Source organism: Caretta caretta, chromosome 1, assembly GCF_965140235.1.
Source record: "Caretta caretta isolate rCarCar2 chromosome 1, rCarCar1.hap1, whole genome shotgun sequence".
NCBI classification, from domain to species: domain Eukaryota; kingdom Metazoa; phylum Chordata; order Testudines; family Cheloniidae; genus Caretta; species Caretta caretta.
The window spans coordinates 241,686,699-241,709,282 of record NC_134206.1 but is presented as its reverse complement, the minus strand read 5'-3'; the positions used below and the strand labels follow the sequence as shown (position 1 = coordinate 241,709,282).

The 22,584-nt window shown below is 44.5% G+C and overlaps 2 protein-coding genes across 7 annotated transcripts in view; one reads left to right on the top strand and one right to left on the bottom strand.

Moving 5' to 3' along the window:
- The window catches only part of BCL2L13 (BCL2 like 13), a 114,418-nt gene that overhangs the window by 71,363 nt on the left and 20,471 nt on the right, over nt 1-22,584 (top strand). For 3 of the 5 annotated variants that reach the window (XM_075122292.1, XM_048828231.2, XM_048828242.2), the window contains one exon: nt 8,541-14,800. In XM_075122292.1, coding sequence (XP_074978393.1) covers nt 8,541-9,350 — 810 coding nt within the window. In that variant the 3' untranslated portion in view covers nt 9,351-14,800. Of the gene's footprint in view, nt 1-8,540; nt 14,801-22,584 lie in introns of those variants that run through there. The other 2 variants (XM_048828259.2, XM_048828268.2) reach the window with 1 other exon arrangement.
- Nucleotides 15,190-22,584, bottom strand: part of BID (BH3 interacting domain death agonist) — a 37,181-nt gene continuing 29,786 nt past the window's right edge. For both annotated transcript variants that reach the window (XM_048828626.1, XM_048828621.2), the window contains exons 4-7: nt 22,126-22,333; nt 20,848-20,987; nt 18,604-18,816; nt 15,190-16,459 (exon numbers count right to left, since the gene is read on the bottom strand). In XM_048828626.1, coding sequence (XP_048684583.1) covers nt 18,607-18,816; nt 20,848-20,987; nt 22,126-22,333 — 558 coding nt within the window. In that variant the 3' untranslated portion in view covers nt 15,190-16,459; nt 18,604-18,606. The remainder of the gene's footprint in view (nt 16,460-18,603; nt 18,817-20,847; nt 20,988-22,125; nt 22,334-22,584) is intronic.

Genomic DNA, 22,584 nt, shown 5'->3' with positions numbered 1-22,584 from the left:
TTAAAAAATGAAGCAAAAGTATTAAATACGGTCATTCAAATATTTGAGTTTTCTGATGTCCAAATATCATTTTCATCCTTGGGCCTGAATGGCTGTGTCCTACACTGCAGCTGGGAGCATGCCTCTCAGCCTGGGTAGACAGACTCAAGCTAGCATGCTAAAAATAGCGGTGTGGGTATTGTGGCACCAGTGGCAGCTCAGGCTAGCCACTCAAGTCCTGCTGGGTATGAGGTTGGGTGGCTAGTCCATGCTGCTGCCCGTGCAGCAATGTCCACACAGCCAACTTTAGTGCTCTAGCTGGAGCAGAGCTAGCATGAGTTTGTCTACCCAGGCTGGGAGGTATGCTCCCAGCTGCTGTGTAAATACACACCTGAAAGGGCCCTTGATCTCCCTTCCCCTGCAGGCATTGAGTATACAGTTAAGCTGGGCCATGATGGTTTTGTTGGTGGTCTAGAACTGGATGAACAGAGCCATATAAGTCTGTGGGGAAACTCTGTAACCTTAAACTTTAAATGTTTTACTTTGTGAGCTAAATCTTTTCAGTACAGAACAAGAAATGTTCATTTGTAGAGTTTCTCTCCTTCCCCATGCCTCAGTCATTATATATTTTTCTTTTCACAGATGTCCTTCAAGCCCTAAGGCGGATACATATTTTCCCTTTAGTCTTCCCATTCCCTCTCTTTACCCCCTCCAAAACTGTTGTACTGACTTCTTTTATAACTGTAATGTACATCCAAACTTTGCTTCTTAGTCAGCAGAAGCAGTCACTTCAGGGGAACACAGATGCTTATCCAGCAGAGCATACTGCTTCCATGATTCTCCCAGATCCATTGGCTCAGGCATGAGGGAACAGATTAAAATAATTAACTCTGATCCTCCACATATTAATGTAATCCAATGTTATCACTGAACTGCCCTCTTGTTTTGTGTTTTAACTGATGAGCAACTAGTGATGCTTTGTGACTGGTCTAAACATGGTTGATGATGACTGCAAGAATGTTGGATTAAATCATATGAGCTAGAGCTTTCTTTCTTCATCCTTGTACTTTATTAGGTGGCTTACCAGCAGTTTCCTAGCAGATGTAATTTCCTGTTACAAGCATTCTGGTGGGTTTGCTTTGCATGAGCTTTGTCAAACTACCTCCTGTTTTTTCCTTTTAAGAACAACATTGATTATCCTTTGTTGTAATTCAGAGCCATTGAGGGGAAAGGGATAAAGCAGATGAAAATGATGGAGGATCTAAAGAGCTCCAACAGAGGTGGCGAACCTAGTGGAGTGGGAGAAGAGGGAAATGCTATTAAGGGAACATTTTTAGATATTATGTTTGAGAAGAGGTTTGTTACAAACACCAGGGATGACGATTATAAAAACAGACAAAGCAAATTAAAAATATTCTGTTCAGGTCCTTTATATCACATCTATCACTGTGGTATCTGAGCACCTTTGAATATTGGATTAAGAAACATGACTGGTATCTATCCTGGTTCCTTCTCCATTCCTGTCCCTGGGAGTGGGGTAGGGAATTACAGATGGATTGTTTTGTGAGTACTATAAGCAGGAAATAAATTGGTATGTTGTGAAAAATGCAAAACTAATACTGGGTAAAGGGAAGGATAAACTCCAGACTGCAGAAACTGAGAAGAGAATTTAGCCCATAGTTCAGGTTATTGTCTAGCTTTCAATTCTTCTGGGTCTACTCAGACTCTGAAAACATTTAAGCTTCTTTGTTATGATCATAGATGGGTGTTATGTTTCTGTACGCTGCATTATCATGAGAATTCTCATCACAATTTATAAAAAGAAAAGGAGTACTTGTGGCACCTTAGAGACTAACCAATTTATTTGAGCATAAAGCTGCTGCAGTTTCCACGGTATACATCTGATGAAGTGAGCTGTAGCTCACGAAAGCTCATGCTCAAATAAATTGGTTAGTCTCTAAGGTGCCACAAGTACTCCTTTTCTTTTTGCGAATACAGACTAACACGGCTGTTCCTCTGAAACCTATCACAATTTATGATTACAGAGAAACAAGTGATTAGTGATTTCAGCAGCAAGTGCACAATACTCAAAAGTATTTGAGCAGCAGGCTGATTTTTCACTATATCTATCCAATCCAGTTGAGATATGCCAGGATGATTTTGATCTTCATCTGAGATTTCATCTGAATAGGACAAAAGGACATTATATCTGAAACTCTTTTCTTGAACGTGTCTGTCAGAGTTCCTCTCTAGCAGTCTTCAGGCTTGGGTGCAAAGTCTGTCTATCTGAGTTTGATAATGTTTGATTTTATTGTCTCCTTTTTGGGTAATTTTTTCTTTGCCCTGGTCTTTGGAAGAATGGTTGCTTCTCACCAGGCCATTGACTGAGCTTTTTTAAGTTAATGGTGAGTTCAGACTATTTAGTATTTTTCAAATTAAATATAATTTTAGAAAATAGAACTCAAGTTTTGCATTCTCTTGTCAGTCAATTATTACTCATAGCACAGAGTGTGTTTTGGAATTCTAGGTACATGCACAGTGTCTGCATATTTTAATTTCTTTCAGCTCATTGAAAATGTTAAATAAACAGCAGCTAGCAAACATCTTTATCTGGCCCTAAACCCTACTTGATGAATTTCCCTTTATCATTTCCTAAGGCTACCATATTTGAACATTCAAAAAAGAGGACACTCCACATTGGGGTGCTGTCAGCTCTGCCCCCACTCTGCCCCAGGTCCTGCCCCCTCCTCGCTCCCTGGCCCGCCGCTGGCTTGCTGCGTCCCTCCTCAGTCCCCCACCCACCACTCGCTTTCTCCTACCTGCCACTAACCACCTCACTCCCCTGCCAGAAACCCCCATGCCCGCTCCGAGAACCCCTGCCTGCCGCTGGCTCGCCACTTGCCTCCTCACCCCTGCCCGCCGCTGGCTCGCTCGCCTCTTCAACCCCGACTGCCCGCAGCTGGCCTTTTCACACCGCTGCCCCCTCCCTCTCCCCCCCCCGGCTCACCACCTACCTCCTGCCTACTGCTGGCTCCCTCGCCGCTCACCTCTTTACACCCCCCCCCCCCGCTCACCTACTCACCCCCCCGCCGCAGGTCCCTCTGCTCCTAGGATCAGGGGCAGCTGAGGGGTCTCCACGTGCTGCGCCTGCCACAAGCGCGGGCTTCGTGGCTCCCATTGGCCAGGAAAAGTGCCAATGGGAACTGCCGGAGCCGTGGAGTGGGGCTTGCAGGCGCCGGCAGCGCGCAGAGAGCCCTCCGTGCCCCCTGACCCGACCCTAAGAGCCAGAGGGACCTACCGGGGGGCGAGGTGGGGAGTCCCGGCGGCACTTACCTGGGGCAGCTCCTGGCAGGTCCCCTCTGGCTCCTCGGGTCGGGTGGCTGGGTGGGGCTTGCAGGCGCCAGCAGCGGGCCGAGAGCCCCCAGACCTTACCCTAGGAGCCAGAGGGACCTGCTGGATGCTTCCTGGGAGCCACTGCAGGCAAGCACCGCCAGGACTCCCTACCTCACCACCCGGCAGGTCCCTCTGGCTCTTAGGGTTGGGAGGAGGGCTCTCTGCACGCTGCCGGCGCCTGCAAGCCCCGCTCCGCGGCTCCGGCAGCTCCCGTCTAGGGTTACCATACATCCCTATTTTCCCCGATGTTTTTAGATATTTAAAAATTCCTCTCAGATGGCAATTTAAGAGCTAAAAAGCCGGACGTGTCCGGGGAAAATATGGACATATGATAACCCTATCATAGAATCCTAGAATATCAAGGTTGGAAGGGACCTCAGGAGGTCATCTAGTCCAATCCCCTGCTCAAAGTAGGACCAATCCCCAATTTCTGCCCCAGATCCCTAAATGGCCCCCTCAAGGATTGAACTCACAACCCTGGGTTTAGCAGGCCAATGCTCAAACCACTGAGCTGTCCCTCCCCCCTATCATTTACCCTCTCTGGTTTTGCAGTTAGTTTTTAATCCAGATGATACTTCTCACATGCAAACCAATTTAAATGAATTTTTCAAGTAAGATTTTTGTCCTGCATTTTACCAAATGTTTTAATAAAGTCCAGATATTTTGCAAAATTAGTGGAATAAGGGAATAAAGATTTTTAAAACCATGTAAAAAAGAAAAGGAGTACTTGTGGCACCTTAGAGAGGTTAGTCTCTAAGGTGCCACAAGTCCTCCTTTTCTTTTTGCGGATACAGACTAACACGGCTGCTACTCTGAAACCTAAAACCATGTAGTAGTAGTTTTTTATAAACCCAAGTAGTTTATTCTCTTTATGTGAACTTACATAGCCCCTGTCACTGTAGTATTGCAGGGCCTCACAAGATGCTGTGTCAAGGCTGAATCCCCACTCTGGCACTTGGAGTGCAGAAGGTGGGGGCCCACAAGGATTTTAAAAATTAATACTGGCCACTCCAGGCTTGTATTAAACTCCCAAGGTTACAGCTTCTCTCTGACCTTGGCTTGGTAAATGCTGCCACCACCCAAATGCAAAAAAACCCAACCCCTTTGGACCCAGGAAGGAGCACTTGGGAATTCCTCGCTATGGGGTACCCTCAAGCCCTTTCACTGGCTCCCACCCCGGGGGAAGAGCTATCAGCTAATCAACCAACATACACAAACCTCTTAGGACACCAAAAATCCAATTCTGTTCTTAAAAAAGGTAAATTTTATTAAAAACAAAAAGGAAAAAATACATCTGGAACTTAGGCTTTTTGCTAGATCTTAAAAAAAGGAATTACAAAAATTAAGTACCCAAAACAGCTTTCTTGGGGGTTCAGCTTAAAGGTTACAAGCAACAAAAGCATCTGGGGTTAGCACAGAGGAGATCCACAAGCCAAAATAAGAAATAAACCTGATCGCATCTAGCTAAACATTCTGATCTACTTATCCATTTGAAGTTCAGATAAGTAGTTCTAGATATGATCTGATGATTTATGATCATACCTGGCTTAAGGTTTACACAGCATTCCTGCTGTCCTCTGTTCCCCTCTTTCCTGGAGAGCAACAGACAAAGGGAAAGTTGTTTCCCCATTTTAAAAAGTTCTAGCCTTCCCATTGGCTCTTTTGGTCAGGTGCCCACTTCCCTCCCTCCCCCCAGAGTGGTAGCCCTGTTAGTCTGTATCAGCAAAAGGAACGAGGAGGACATGTGGCACCTTAGAGACTAACAAATTTATTTGAGCATAAGCTTTCATGGGCTAAAACCCACTTCATCGGGTGCATGCAGTGGAAAATACAGTAGGAAGATAGAGTGTGTGTGTGTGTGTGTATATATATATATATATAAAATATACACACACACATACAGAAAACATGAAAAAATGGATGTTGCCATACACACTATAACGAGAGTGATCAATTATGGTTGAGCTGTTATCAGCAGGAGAAAAAAACCTTTTGTAGTGATAATCAGGATGGCCCATTTCCAACAGTTGATAAGAAGGTGTGAGTAACAGCAGGGGAGGAAAATAAGCATGGGAAAATAATGACAGGTTTCAGAGGAACAGCCGTGTTAGTCTGTATTCGCAAAAAGAAAAGGAGTACTTGTGGCACCTTAGAGACTAACCAATTTATTTGAGCATGAGCTTTCGTGAGCTACAGCTCACTTCATCAGATAAACATCTGATGAAGTGAGCTGTAGCTCACGAAAGCTCATGCTCAAATAAATTGGTTAGTCTCTAAGGTGCCACAAGTACTCCTTTTCTTTTCATGGGAAAATAGTTTTACTTGGTTTACACAACACATTTCCCCATGCTTATTTTCCTCCCCTACTGTTACTCTCACCTTCTTGTCAACTGTTGGAAATGGGCCATCCTGATTATCACTACAAAAGGCTTTTTTTCTCCTGCTGATAATAGCTCACCTTAAAAAACTGATCACTCTCGTTATAGGGTATATGGCAACATCCATTTTTGCAGTGTGTGTGTGTGTGTGTGTGTGTCTTCCTACTGTATTTTCCACTGCATGGATCCGATGAAGTGGGTTTTAGCCCACAAAAGCTTATGCTCAAATAAATTTGTTAGTCTCTAAGGTGCCACAAGTACTCTTCGTTCTTTTCACTTTTTTTAAAAAAAAACTGGGGGACTTTTTAACCCTTTACAGGGCAAGCAAGTAGAGAACAGCTACCAAGATGAACTTTATAGCTAACTGTCTGGCTGGGTGTCCATAAAAGGAAGCTACACCCCACCCCTTCATTTATCACAGCCTGTGAGGTAAAATATTATCCCATTTTGTAGATGGGGAACTAAGGCAGAGAGAACTTAAATGACTTTCCCATGGGTCCCACAAGAAGCCTGTTGCAGAGCCAGGAATTGAGCCCAGATTTACCAAGTCCCACTTCATTGCCTTAATCATAAAACCATCACCTCTCTCTTTGCTCATAGTTACATTAGTCTCTGTGATGTACTTATTTTTTTCTTAACTTCCCATTACTTTTATGAAGGGAATCTTCCTGTCTAGCCCAGCTGTAAGTTCTGGGGTCCTTGGCTGACATGTGTTATGGAGGCAAGAGATTGAGGGGGGAGATGTGAACATTTGTGAGGCATCCAAACATTTTAAGTGCTTCCTTCTCACAGAAGCACCAGTCTCTTGTGTTGGTCATTAAGGAGTCTGTTGACATGCCTGGCAGAAAGGACGGAGCGGCTGTTCTTATTTTTATTCACTTTATAGGCACCTGCATTCGTTGCATATTAGAAAAGCAGTGATAGATTCATAAGGCCTAAATGACAGTTTGGGCTTATCAAAATGGATGTGTATTTTTCTTTTACTTCCATTGTAACCCCTGCAGTACAGTCCCTCCCACACTTGTGGCATTACAGTACACCTGAGCACAGTTACTGTGTGGACTGAGTGCTTTCACTAATACAGGAGGCTCATTCCTGCTATTGTTCGTGGTATCACTAATGGTCTTGCGTACAACACTCAATGCTTTAGGATTCAGAAATGAGTTACTAGAGACACACTGTGTCCTTCCTTATATAGTGTGGGGCATGATTGGTGTTGCTTCCAGCAGAGGAAAGGATGAGAACTTAATGGCAGCTTGCTTGTACAGTCTCCCTCTCTGATGTGGCAGTGTGCAGGTGTTGCTTTTGTCAACCTTTGCAGTTGTAAACCAGATTTGGGTGCACTCAGAATGAATTTGTGTGATGCGTGAAGAACATAAGGAGAGTTTGGATGTGGAGCATAGAGGGGCAGTAAACAAAGTAAGCATGGAAAGAGACAGAAGTAGGACAAGGAACTTGAACTCATAGATGTTAGGGGAGGTATCACTCCTGTACGTACTGTTTGTGAGAGGTGATGTGAAATTCTGCCTCCAAGAAGGAAGAAGGGGTGTAAGTATTTGAAGTGAGAAATTACTTGGAACAAATTTGGGAAGGTTACTAAGTTTCAGGTTTGGGGAGCAAGTGATGATGGGATTGTGTAGGGAAACTTGCTGCTGATCAAGCAGAATGTAAGTGGAGAACTGAAGATACTCGAGAGAAGGGGTCTGAATGGAAGTGGAGGAATAATGAGTTGTGTAAAGTTCCGTATTGCAACACTGGCCAAATGTTCTTGGAAAATTTAAAAATGACTTTTGGTGGGGAGAAACAATCCAATTTTGTGTTTTGTTTCAAAATCTTTGTTAAGTCAAGTGCCACATGGCTAACATCAGGGTTTTTCCTCTGTTCCTTTTAAAATCTCATTTGTTGTCATACCCACCTGAGGTTTTCCTTTGCCTTTAGAAATAACTTCCTCTTGCAGCTTCTCTCTCAAAGTGAACTTCTTCAATAATAATAAAAGACTTGGCCAGTGGTTCTTGGATGGTTGTCTGGTCAACCGGGAGCCCACAAAGCTGCTCCTGCTCCAATGGGGAAGAGTCTTTCAGTCTTCATACACTGACATTTCCTACTAATTGGGGTCCAGTAGCAAACTTTTAGGATGTCTAGAGTTTTTTACCTAACTAAATAAAAAACTAGGCAACTCTTTGCCATTTGTGTGGCTGCTTTTGGTTGTTTTTATGGTTTAATTTAAATTGTTGTCAAATCTGTGAAGGATGCCAAAATTGAAGGAGTAACAAACAAGGATGGAACTCTTTTACAAACTAGTGGGACAGATTTTGAGCAGTGGGGGCTGCAGGTGACAGGTTTAGTATTAATACATATAAAGCCTCTATGCCCCTAAACAAGCAGTATAGCGCACACGTAAAATGGGAGAGTGGAGAGGAAAGCAAGCTTTTTCACCCATTTTGTTAAAGCAAGTTAACTTTAATTTTTTCTGGTTACTGATGTCCTACTTTTTATTCATATAACTAAGCACTATATTAGTTCTAGAGAAAGGTGGGATCCAAGGAGCAGCTCTGTCTTAAAAAATGGTCCCACTTTCTGAAAACTCCACTTGGACAAGGCAATTCTTGTAGCTCAATCTGAAACATAGAAGAGAGAAATTGCCCCTTGGCAAAGGCCAGCTGATCTTGTTGCAGAGCCTTGTGATGCTACCAGCCTGTGTTGCTCTTCCATGGAGCTGTTGTTTGAGAGGATGTGCTGTGAACTCTGCTTTTCTTTACTGATCTGGTGTGTTCTCTGCCTTTCTTCTAGGGTACCGTCTTTAGCCTGGATTCTGAAGAGGAGGAATACCATGCAATTGCAGAGGACAGCAATGACATCTACATCCTAACCAGCGAAAACTCTGGACAGGTGAGCCCCCCAGAGTCTCCCACAGTGACTACGTCTTGGCAGTCAGAGAGCCTGCCTGTCTCTTTGTCAGCTAGCCAGAGCTGGCACACGGAGAGCTTGCCGGTATCTCTTGGACCTGAGTCCTGGCAGCAGGTGGCTATGGATCCTGAAGAGGTAAAGAGCTTAGACAGCAATGGAGGTGGTGAAGAAAAGAGCGAAAATAACTCTTCCAACTCTGACATTGTTCACGTGGAGAAGGAGGAGATACCAGAGGGGATAGAGGAAGCAGCAGTGTCATCGGTGGCCCTGGAGTCTGAGGCTGCACAGGAGGGGTTCCTGGATTCCCCTTCTTTGCTGGAGATGAAGTCTCAAGCTGAGAGTGTGGCTGTTGAAAAAGCAATCCCTTCTGCACCTTTGCTTACAGAGGAAGAGGGAGAGGTGGCTGAGGAGCCTGTTGAACCAGAAATCCCCGTGTTGAGTAAACCTGTACAGAAACCAACCCCATCAGAAGAAAAGTCTGCCCCAGAACCTGAGAAAATACTGCCTCCAGAAGGGGAAATGAAAGTGGGGAAGGAGAGCCATTCGAAAGAAATGGAAGAGAAATCCCCAGCTGGAGAGGAGAAACCCATCCTGTTGCCAGAAGGCAAATCCATACTGCTGTATGGTGGGGCTGCTGCAGTCGCGATTCTGGCTGTGGCTGTGGGAGTAGCACTGGCCCTGAGAAAGAAGTAACGGGGCTCTCTTGCTGAGGAGGGGGGAGAACGTGGGATCCAAATTTTTTAGTTGCATTAACTAAAGGTTCAGCTGCCTGCTGTTAATTGGACATTTGTATAACTTAAACGGTGATGGGGTGAGGTTATTTGGTAAGGCTAAGGCTATGGACAATCATGTTTTTAGTAGAATTGGAGTGGAGACTGTTTTTGTTTTTGTTTTTTTCCTGATTAAAGTACAGGGGTATTTTAAAAATATCAGTGTGCAAATTTCAGAACTGAGCACAAGTGCTGAGGAAAGGGGGTGCTTGTACACCGGAAACTGGAACAGAAAATTCCAGGGGCAGGAGAGGGCCGGTTGCTGCTAACCCCTGGAATTTTTAGCTTCCCTGACTGAGCTGTTGTTGCAGCTACCCTGTCTTGTCACTTCCCTTTGTGCCCCTTAGACTCTCTTAAAAACAAACATACAAAATAAACCAGCCACCTTAATCCTGTAGCATGAGGCTGGTCTCCCTTTTGTCTCAGCTTCCTCTCAGGTACTGCATTTCTCCTAACCTCCTAGGTTCCTTCTAAACCCTAGCTGGGAGAGTGCTCATACTATACCTCTTTTCTCACACCTGTTTAGCCCCTTATGCTTCCTGAAGCCCCATCTTGTAAAGATGCTGCCTCTATATATCTGTTTTCTCTGAGTGCTCTGATGTTGGTGGGAGAGATGCACAGGCCTCCACCTCTGTGCTACGGGAGTGTGGAGGAGAGACACTACTGTTTGCTGGTCTGAGAGAACCTTTGGCTCCCTCTTGTGCATCCCACGTTACTGCCACAGATCAGTCACCAGAGAGCATGACTCTCATTTGGGTCACTGTGCCATTTTCATAAGGTCTTGATGCCAGTGCTTATTTAGTGGATAAAATATGACTACCCAGGATTTATAATGAAATTCAGAACACTGTGAGGCTGACATCACCTGTGAAATCAAAGGTTAAGTGGTTGCTTTGTCCTTATCTTGGGCTGCAGTTCTATATTTTCTTGCATGAGTTAAGTACAGAGCGTATTTAGTCTTAACTCAGCCTTGGTTATGACAAACTGCCAGAATCCTTGATATTCAAAGTAACTGATGCTAGTAACTAAACCAAACAGCATTAAATATTTCCTTTGTTGTTTGCCTGTGGCTTCTGGCCCTAGGGTGAATGACGTTCTGGGAGCCAGCGTGGTGTAGTTTCCTAATGCAAGTTTTGCGCACTATGCAGAAATAATTGGTAAATGTTCCTAAATACTTTGCAGATTCAATAAATGATAATAAAGTTACTTTGGAAAAAAATTCTAGCCCCCTTCGTCACAACCTTTGTTCTTAAAATTTATAAGTGAAATCTTTAAGTTATTACCGTGTGCATTAGTTGGCCCAGATCAACCACGCGTATTCCTGTTTCATAGAGTGTGTGTGTATATGAATGCATGTGTGTACTGCAGCTTTATGGACATGGTCTTTGATTCCCTAGGTAAAACTGGTTTTCTTTCGGTGTATATGCTGGCTCGGGATAGATGGAGGTAGGTGAAAAGGAACTTGGGATAAAGTGAAAATGAAACCATAATGTACGATTTTTAAAGCATAAGACAACCTATTTTATTTCTGACTGTCTTACTTGCTGCCTAGGATATAATGGCCCTGTCTTTTACTAATAATTGGGCTGAGAATAGTGTATTCCTTTTTGTCTTGAGCTTTTTATTTTCAAGTGAAATGAATTTGTATCTCTGTTCCTGTCCCTTCCCACCCCAAAATGCTGGCAGTTGACAAAACCCAGTAGTCCATGAATTTTGCACTCTAATCTTGAGCTAGGGTGGGTTTTGTAGATAGATTTCTAGAGGTTTGAGCTAAGGGATTTTTTCTGAGGAACAGAGAATGGTGGGGAAAGGGTTATTAAAGCTGGTGCCCATTACTGTGGAAGGAACCTGCTTAGCTCAGGAATTTTGGGCTCTGTCAATCACATCCCTGTATATAAGCTGGGCTACTTTTACTCCATAAAAATTGTAGCAGGCTGGCCTTAGAAGTCTTTGTTGTAAAATTGAACTAGTTCTTTTCCCAGACACTTCTAGGTGCTCTGGTTGGGATCCTCATTGCTGTGCAGTGAGTGTGCAGTCTCGTCCTAGCAAGTATTGCCTCATGCTGCATAGATTTTTTTGCGAGGGTGCAGTTACAATAGAGTGACACTGCTGTTTTCCTTGCCATAGCTTCCTTCTCTTACCTCCCTTCTCGAGAGCTCTCTGCTGTAGATATTTTATAGGAAGGACCCCACTATTACTCGTGTCAGAGACATGATACAATTTCCCATTTAACTTCTATTTAACTTACTAAAATCAGAAGCATTTAAAATGATACGAGTCCAATAAGTAGAAACTACCCCAACCACAGTGGGGCTTTTGCTGTTCAATGTCTAGTTCTCCTCTGTGGAAGGTGTTACTCTGTTCTTCTGTTACTTAACTTTATCCACACCCGTGTGGTAGGCCCCTTTACTAGTCTACAAAGAGCTGCTGCTGCCTCCTTCCCCTGCATGGTCCTTGCAGGCTGTTCTTATGGCTAGGGGCTGCTATCATCTCACTAGTGACAGTGAAATTTTGTCCCTAAGGTAATATACTTTTATGCTTGGCAAATTTGAGACAGACAGGAGAGCCCCCCTCTCCTTAGTCTCAGAGTGGGTGCTAAAACTAGCCTCAGCTTTAGGTTAAGATCGGAGTACATTTCCCTGTGCATTCTGGATATTAGTATGCAAATTGTGAAATGCGCTCTTCTCACCCCACCATAAAAGTTTTCTGTACTAGATACTCATACTGGGACTGGAGAATAGTTTTTTACAGGCCTGGGGAGGAGAAATCATTTTCTACTAAGTTGAGATCAATAGGGATACAAGATTCAAGCATGTATTGTTAAATTGAAACACGTCTTCCATCACATTAACACAAACTTTTCCTACTGTGTACGACTGTTCACTGGTACTCTAGTCCCACACTGACAACAGTGGGAAAGGGAGAGGAAAAGGCAGTGGCAGCAGCAAATAAATCCTTGGTTAGGATTTTGTTGAATATTCCTCCCTCCCCATCAAGAAAATGCTCAGGGCTTTGACTGACTTCTACTTCAGTGGAAAAGCAGCCACAATCCCTGTTTTGGATTCGTTATTCCCTGATGATGATTCCCCTCATCAGTTCTTTCTAAGAAGTTACAGTTGGGAAAATATTCTCCTCCCACACTAGATTATACATTTGCTCATCTCCATGAGTTCCCCACTAAGAATACTGACTCAAACCTTTTGGGTTTGAAGCAGTTGTAGCCAACCCTAGCTCTGGCCATTTGGTGGAAGTGATCCAATGAGGGGCAGATAAACTTAAGAGTACAGTTTTATTGTCCTGGGTTTGGAGGCCATGCTTTTGCTCTAAGGTTGACTGTGGATTAGGAAACAGGTAGACTTGCTCCCTCTCTTTTAAAGTATGTTAAGGCAATCCTGAACTGAAGGTGGTGCTGATGTGAAGTGTGCTGGCCATCTCTCCATGATAGAATGCTTACAGTTGGTAGAGGGGGAGACATTATCTACATCATTCATTGTAGTGTTACTTTTGTACTGTCATTCACATTAGTATTACTTGCCCTCACCCGCTTTTCCAAAACTAAGTGCCTCAGTGGGTTTGACCTTAATGAATTTTCTACCTTGAACCCTTTCTTGCATCTCTCTACATTTTGTCTGCTGCACATCCTCAAGCTGTCATAAAACTACCAAGCATTTAGTATTTTTTAGCTGTAGACTGCTTTACAGACCGTTTCTCCCTCTGTAAAAAGGGGGACACAACCAGATACTCTAAGCCTAGAGGAAAGGATGGGGCCTTGGTCACCCTAAGTCAGATTCAGAGGTGGGATAGAACATATAGCATCCTGTTTCTCTGTCCACTGGACTGTGTTGCTTACTACAGCAGCAGCTATTCTCAAATTGCTCAGGCTGCCTGTAGTAAGCACAACATGGCCAGAAACTACTTTTGAAAGCTAGCTTTGTGTTTGGTATTTAAAAAAAAAAACCCACCACAAAACCCCACTCTCCTGAGACAGCTGTGCTGCCAAAACAAGTATAGACAGGGCTTTCAGAACTCTTCATTCTAAGGATGAAATCTCACAGGCCTCTCCATCTGAAATATATGCAGATGAATTATTCCTTTGTCTGATTCTGTGTACATTCCCTTATCCAGTAGGTTACAGGGGAGAAATTCTGTATTCTACAGTAGACTGTGGTGATATGTGAAACCGAAAATAAAACTGCATTTCTTTCCCCAGCAGGAAGCTGGGAGAGCAGTAGAAGCGGTGTATGGTTTTAATAAATTGGTTAATTTTAGCACTGAGAGGCAAGTGACATTACTTTGAGCCTGGCTGTAGTTTTGCTTGAGAGCTCAGCGAAGGCAGTTCCAAATAAGAGAGAGCGCATTCTAAACTACGACCAGTTCGCTGTGGGACAGGTATTTCACAGGGCTAATGATTGCAGGTACGGCAGCTATTGAAAGTACCATGTTGGAGTAGGGAATATCTGAGTCATATGCAGTTGTTCCCGGGTTGGGATAATCACATTTGCCAAGGTTAAACTAGAGCCAGGTTAGTAGCTATTTAGCTGGAAAATCAAAACCACGCACCGTAGAGCTATCACCTATGTCTAAGGCAACTGAACACTTGATATAGTCCATGTTCATTGCTTTGCTTTTTAAAGGGTTTTCTATCATTTTAATTTAGCCTTTCTCCTATTTACAGTTGACCCTCCTTAGATCCCCTAGGCAGACTGCAGCTAATATCCATTTGTTCCCTTGTGGCTAGTGGCCTGAAGGCATGCTGTAGAAGGGAGCTTTGATGCCTAGTTAAAATCTGCATCAAAAGCAGCTTCTGATTTCCTTGCTCTAGCTGCTGGAAAAGTGAATTGTCTGACCCAAGACTGACTTGGGCAGAGCAGGTGCAATCATTGTTATGCAGCTGTGGATCTCTCCCATACTCCTGGTTTTCTGACTAAACCGTAGTAAGCCCTCTTCTTCTTTGAACAGTACAAGGCTCAAGATCCACTCAGACTAAGAGAGCCCCTTGGTTTGTTATACAAGCAGCAGCATTTAATGGTGTTCTTACAGGCTTCCTCTATGCTTCCATTCTGGTAGGTTCTCAGAAATGCAGTCAGCTGACTTGCAGAAAATGCCTTCACATCTTCCAGCAACCTTTTTTTTTTTAATGTTTCTTTTAACAAGCAAGTGCAGCACCTGGGGGTGGGGGGTAATAACCAAATGGCACAAGAGGCTTCAGACAGTTTAATTAAAATATTATTTCCACAGTGTTAAAGTTCTCTCCAGCTCCAAAGCTCTATAAGTGAAATGTTATGTACATTTTTTCCTTCCCCAAATGGGACACTGCTGTAAGACCATGACCCCAGCTTGCACTTTAATAAATGGTACAGTTTTCAAAAACAATGTGTGGACCTCTTCTTATGCTAGTTCCCTTCTGTCATCCTGTGTGCACCACCCCAAAGGCATTCCCGTAATCCAAATCCTCTCCCTTGGGCTGAGAGCATGCTGTTTAACTGAGGTAATGGTGCAGTCTGGTGTAGACAACCCCTTGGATTGCTTGCTCTTGCTAGGTGCTCAGCAAAATCCAGCTAGCCACATTCTCCCACCACCCTTTCAGCTCCAGTAAATGAAAAGGCTTATATTTCCCTTTGTTGTCTGCTATCCCTCTAAAAAGGAATCACTTTATAAAATTCAACAGAAACCTTAGGAAAAATTGATAAACTTCCAAGGACAATGGAATGCAGGAGACTGAATTCAGGTTTTTTTTTTTAAGCACTTTCTTGCACACCCAGTTTGAAAATGGATAACAGCTGCACTGACAATTTTATTAAGTATAAAATATTTACAGATAAAATAAGAAACAGCAACTCAGTTTAGTTTACATAAACTGTCAAGTTGAGACTGTGCATTCCTGGTAGGCCCACCAGCAGAGGCTCTAGGCATAAGTTAAAGATGATCAAGGTTGCCAGCCTCTTAGTCATTGACTACATGGAAGGACCTATTGAGTGGAAATTAAAGCTAGTGTGTGTCATGCTCAAGTATGACCAGATGAATGTTAATTCTGTTGCTTTTCTATAACTTTGCACATCTAAATCAGACACCATCCAGAGGCTCCCCTATTGATGTGCCTAGGGAAAAAACCCTGAGCGTATAGTTTACTCAAGAATTAGCTTGTATTTCCAAAGGTATGTCTTCATTAAAGGCACACCACTAAGTGTTAGGTGGTTGTCTCAACCCAGGCTGGCTAGCTAGCACACAGCATAGGGGGTGAAATCCATTGCCCTAACGACTACTGCTCAGAGAGGTGGATTACCTATCATGATGGGGGTGCAGAGAAATGCTTGTCCTTGTGAGAACAGGCCATACTACACTAGCATAGCTTTTCCAGGATAGCGTGCACAGTAGGGACGTTAACCTAACCTCTGCTTTTACTCGGTAACCCACCCGTTTTGTAGTGAGGCTAAATCCCTTGCAGTTGATTAGGACAGCATCTGAGGACCGTGCTCGGATAGACTAGAAGGGCTCGGCTTACTGCAGCACAAAAGAACAATAGGCCTTGCCTCCAGCAGACCTAGCACCATAGACATAAGAGCACAGCTTTGAAGTATAGGTATGCTGTGTGACTGCTCACACCTGGGTTAACCCTGCAGGGAAGACCTACCCTAACAGACTCACTGCCAACAGATCCTATCCCCAGTGCATGGGATAATGACCTAAAGTTTCAGTAAACACACCTGAGTGCACTGCCAACTGGCACTTCCTCCTAAGTCTTGGTGCTGGTGAAGACCTGTATGTCCCATTCAATATTTGGTAAAAGAAAGTAACAGGCAAGCAATAGTCCTACATGTCTCTGCTGAACAATCGCACAGCTTGAACAGTTCTCCTGTGTTGATCTCTGAAAAACCTAAAACATAACTAAGGGGTTGTGCTTCCCCCTTCACAGCGGCATTGCAAAAGAATTTAAACGAGGAAAAAAAGCAAAGTTTTAACGTTTAAAGTAAATACTCAAGAAGCAATCTTCTCCACAGACGTCAACGGCACTGGCTCCGCTCTCATTCAACTCTAAAGGGGATACAGAACAGGGGTTAGCAAAGGCAGCAAGACTGTATACATATTCTTAGTGAAATCCCTGTTATTCTTCTCTAAGGGAGAGCCTGACTCAGTCACAAATTCATCACCACGAGAATGGAGAGATTTTAAAAAGGAGCTACTGGAGAGGAATTTGCCCCTCAACCTGCTGTTTTTAATGACCACCACCCCATTTCTGTGTTCATAGCAACATACCTTATGGCCCTTCTGGGAAATTGGTGCTATTTATGACTCCACCTGCCAGATTTCTGTCATTCTAAGGCCTGATCTACAAGCAAAAGTTTTGCCAGCATAATCAACAAAATTATGAGTGACAAAAAAGTCAGCCCTACTGACACACAGTTGTGCTAGTGAGAAGCTCTAGCGCAGAGGCAGCTATACTGGCCCCAAAAAAGTCCTTTTGCTGGTATAGCTTATTTCATTTGGGGAACTGGTATAAGCTGCACGAGCCACAGTTCTGTTACCAATATGAGCTGGGTCTATATTAGAAAGAGTCTGCTGGTATAGCTACACATTCTAGTGCAGGCAAGACTTAAGTGTCAGCCAGGGAGCTAAAGGGCTGGTTCTCATGGCAGGAGCCCCACCCAGACACCTTCTCTTCTTCCCATCTAAATCTTGGGGATTGGCAATACACACCTGTGGATCTGTTTCTGCAGTATTAACCTGTAGGGAACTGGTTCTGTTGCATACTCTAGCAATAAGCTGCCCCAAGCACTGCATTAAAGTTTGAGTCACCTGAGAAGTGTCACTCTCATTTGGCCTTGTGCCACCACTCAAGACAGGTAGGCACTGGTAACCCACTAACACACCTGCCAGTCAGTTTTCAGACACAATTATTGTAGCCAACAGAGTCTAAAAGCTAAAACAACTATGGTCCAAATCCTGACCCCACTGCACAGCCTGAGGAGCTGTTCTGGAGCCACTGCACTATGTCCCATAGCTCATGTGCCCTCCCTGTGTTTGTGCAGGAGGAGAGAGAAGAGCTTGTGGATCTGAATAATTCCAGAAACGCTATACCTGCAGACTAGGATGCAGCTCAGCTCTACAGTGCAGACAGTACTGACCACCTCCCAAGGATCCTGCCATGCACACCTCCATCCCCTTCTGCCGTAGAATGACACTGCACCCTTTGCTCTCAGGTGCTTCCATGTCTAAAGACTAGGGGGGCAAGTTTGCCCGTGTCAATGCACCATCACTGCCAAGGTTTCAAATTCCCAGTGGTACACTATGGGCAAAGTAGTTATTTTATAAAGACAGTTCCTTATTTATCAGAGCCCAGCTGCCTCTTCAGTAACAGCTTGGTTTAGCGCTCACTTTCTATGTCTCCGGCTTTGAAAACACCACCTCATCAGGACACTTTCAACTACAAATATTGGCTCACTGTCACTCCAACTGTGTGTTAGCTCCACAGACAGAAAAGAAAAATGGTGTCACTGTTTAAACATTTCCCCATCCTCTCCTTGCTGTAGCTGACCCTGTGGCACTAAAATTACTTTTACCACTTAGAGTGGCGGTTTCAGGTGGGAAACAGAGAGATAAGGGGAACCCAGCAGGACAGAAATGGGTGCAGAGACGAGTGGAACATGATCAGAATAGGGGCTTAGTCTGGGAAACTACCTTCCTTGCCCTGGAGGAACTGATCACTCCTGGGCCCATCTATGCCACTCCCAGGAGAAGCTGCTGTGAGAACATGTGACTTACTATTCACACTTCCCCTTGCCTAAAGGCACAGACCTAGTGGACACACTGTGCTGGTGGAGGTCAACCTTTGGATTTGAACTCAGGTGAGCAAGTGGGTGGAGCTGCAAGTTTCTCACACAGCTCCCCCCGCAACTCCCCTTGGCCAGACTCATCCCCCAACAGTATCAGTACCTAAGCAGACTGGGACTCCAGCTCCTGCAGCAAAGCCTTAAGCGGCTAAGTAGAGACCATTGATTCTATAGGAATATAGATAGCAATTAGAGATGGAGGGAGCTCTGCTAGATCACATACAATCGCAGTCCCATCCCCAGCCAGGATTATTCCCTAAACTGCTTTGTCCAGAGCTGAGTTAGCAGGCTTCTGCCACTTTTCTTGGAAGACTCCCACAGCTTAAGTGACAGTTTGATGATTCTTACTTGTTATCCCAGGTTAACAATGTAATTGTGGAGGTTCTGGTTGATGTAATTCACAGTGGTGTTAAAGACACGGTGTAGAAGGGATGGCATTTTGTTTGCTACTGTTCTGGCTAAAACCATCGCTAGCACCAACATGGCTTTCTCCTGCTCCATTTCCAAAGGTATGGTTCTCACAAGCCCCTCCACTGTATTAGACAGACGTCTCATTATCTCCTGAACAGAGGGGAAAGAAAAATTACAGTAAATAAAATATCCCACTACGGCCTGTAAGAGTGACAAAACTTTCACCCACCTAACTGCCCCAAAACACTGCTACAATCCCTTCAATGCAGAAGCACACAGACTCATACTGGGTGGCATTTCACACCTTGAGTGGCTTTTACGCAATGGGGGTCACCGTCATGAACTGTAGGATTTACACAGAACAGAAGTTACATATAGTGCTGGTAAATTTAAATCTATCTTTACAAACATGAAGTGAGATGTGGTCCCTGCCCTGAAGAGCATACACACACATTGCCAGATCCTGAAAGGTGCTGGGTGCCCTCCCACTGGCCTGGGCCCTAGATTAGACAAGGCAAAGACCTAGGACAACAGAGCAGGTGGTGGAGGGTATCGATGAGAAATTAATCCAGACGCTGCTCTGGATCACTGAAAAATACATATATCCCCAGCAACACAATCTAGATCGGTGGTGTGCAAACTGATGTTGACCGTCCATAGGCGCAGCCCCCCGCAGCCACTGGGAGTTGGGGGGCTGTGCCTGCGGACGGTCAACTTCAGCAAAATGTCTCGCAGCCTGCAATCAGATTACCCTGATGGGCTGCATGCGGCCCGCAGGTTGCCCACCACTGATCTAGATGCTGCACAAACTAAGATGCGTAACTACTTTGACAAAGCAATGCACAAAAAACTTAACTAGTCCCAAGCAAAGAAGGTGCATGTCACTGCCTCCTACATTGCTGGAGTTTAAAAGTTTTATACCAAGGTCATAAATTGGAGGCCTAACAAGGTCTTGAGCACTCACAGCTGCCACTGAAGGTCTGTGGGAAATGCGGCTACTCAGAGTCTTTCCGGACCAGACTGTTAGAGTTTATACAACAAGGGGTTTTATTATATGAATAGACAGATTGTTTAAAATAATCCAGCATTGTCTACCACACCCCAGTTGCTGAGAGTTTGACTCTGGAGCATAATAGATCACACACTGCATTTGCCTGTAACTTGCACAGAGGAGATGCTTGGGAAACATACCATTCTGGGCAAGAGTGGATGAGCGCCAAAAGGCCACTTATCTGAAGATAACGGAGAGCTCCAAGGAGGTGAACAAAACTGACTAACAGATCTAGATCTGGGTCCTTCTGAGAGGAAGGATGGTTTATGGCTAAAGCACATGAGTGGAGTTGGAAGAGCTGGAAGAGTTCCTTCCTCTCAGGGTTTTCTGCAACTCCCAACACTGTAGTATCTCAGGGTTGCGGAGTTTCTGCAACTGATAGTATTACATAAGCACCAGAGTGCTGAGCTGTGTACATGAAACAGCTGAGGGTTTTACAGTCTTAACAAATGCACAAGGTTCAGTGTTATCTAAGTCACTTAGGGCACATCTACACCACAAAAGGCAAACTCAACCAAAAAAACCGCAAACACACAGCAGCGAGTCTCAGAGCCCTGATCTTCAGGCTAAAATGGCAGTAGAGTGGAGATGTTCCTGCTCAGGCTGGAGCCCAAGCTCTGAAACCTGATGATGGGTGTGGCTCTCAGAGCCTGAACTCCAGCCCAAGTGGGAATGTCTACGCTGCTATTTTTAGCTCTACAGCGTGAGCCCCAGACAGTTGACTCAGACTCTGAGACTTGCTGCTGTGGGATTTTTTGCAGTGCAGTTGGGGCCTGATTTTCAGGAGGTGCTGAGTCCTTGCAACTCCCACTGACTTTAGTGGCCACAGAGCGCTAAGCACATCTGAAAGTCAGGCCCTTTGTGCTTTAGCTTCCTCACTGCAAGATGGGGATGTCAACACTCCTGGACCTACCTCTCAAGATGTTGTGAAGCTGCTGTAATATTTTCTGGAATCTTTACATGGAAGGTACATGCAAAGGATGGATTCTTGAACTGGTCATACCGAAAGTAACAAACTACCTAAAACAACAATCCAGGCAACTCTCCGTTCTTGCTGATCACATCCAGAGATATCTGTTACATTTTCATCCTTCTTTAGTTACTGCTAATCAGCTGAATTCCTCACTTACCTCTTTGGACAGATTCTCATTCACAAATTGCTGCACTAGATCATTTACTACTCTTGGTTGGATCTCCCTAGCCACTTGGTCCCCAATCTCAGCAAGCTGAGCTCCAATGAGCCGGAAAATGTCCTCATCAACCACAGAATCTAATTCCAGAAAAACAAAGAGATGGTTTTAAACAGGATTTTGTTCACATACAGACATGACCAAATCTAGGCCCAGTGCAGGTGTACAACAGGCTCAAGTACCCCAAAGGCGCTCTCGCGGTCATTTGCGCACAGCACCTCTCCCCACAAAGCGTTAGAAACTACTACATGCCCCAGGGATCATGCCATTCATCACTGACATGCAGCCACCTCTGAGGTGGAACACGATAGCCCTGAATAGAGAGCTGAATGTCCAGCAGCACTACGTAACAGCTCAGGAGAAATATTATCTCACCCAAATGATACTGCCGGGGGAATTTAAAATATAGCTACTGAAATGAAATTTGGCCAGCTCACTGTAGTAACACCCTCATCCTGGAGGAAAAGAATCTTTCTTTTCTTTTCACGTGATCTTTCACAACCATGGTCAGGACCTCTTACATCTCATCTAGACTACAACATCTCTATGAGCAGAGCCACCTCTGACACCATGCTGGGGCCATTAGTTCAATACTGATTTGGAGGGCAGAGTGCCACCTACTATAAACACCAGATTTATCTGAGCAATCACCCATCCAAGAGATAAGCAGGCCCAGCCCTGCTTAGCCTATGAGACTGGATGAGATCACAGCCCAAGGTGGTATAGCAATGCCCCTGGGGGCACTACCCTGTAGACAAGAGTCAGTACTATTCCTATGTCATGAGCCATCTTTGGATACTGTTTCCTCTTCACACAGGCAAAGCAAAATGTGGTGAATTTCAGCCCAAATAGCAGAGAGACGAGTTGTTCCTAAAGTCCCAGTTCTAAACTAGCTAACAGGTGCCAAGTACCCAAACACTTTTTAAAACTCAAGGCCTAAAAAGGAGACTGGGGTTTGGGGCTCCATTATGGCAAACTGCAAGTGCGTGGGAGAAAAGGCATCTAGGTACTATGGAGAAGAGTGCTCCAGAAATACCTAGACAGGTAAGATAAGGTGCTAAGCATCAGCTGTACCATGTGACCTGAGAAAGCCCAATACGTTAACATCCAGAGCTACAGCACAGCAATACTCCGCAGAGAAAATACTCCCTGTACCATTCCACTACAGAAGAGATCAGCTTCAGAACAGTGGGATAAGGGGAAGAGGAGAGCACTTACCTGGCTCACCATTCGAAAACCGGCCACTCCGATTCCCATCTGTCTGAAGCTCCCCATCATCAAACTCATCAGAGAGAAAGTTTTTTGGTGGGGAAACCATCACCTGGCTTCTCAGAGAATCCAGCTCTTCTCTGAAATCACAGTTGTGACAGTTCTGCAGAAAGGAATACACGAGGATGCGCTCCACCTGTACATCGCCACGCAGACCCTAAAAATATGCACCAATAAGTCATCATGAATCTGACAGCCAACAAGACACTCCTGCCTGAGAGGACTGTTTTCCACCACTGTCTCTCTGTTGTGAACCTCCTCCAGGAGCCTGAAATAATGTTAACCGAAGAGACTGTATAGTTGCATGACTGCATTCTGATTGTCATGGCTTTGTTTATGTGTAGGACCTACAGAAAGTGCTGCATGATTTTTGTTTTTACTAATCCATTGATGGAAGGATTAATTTAA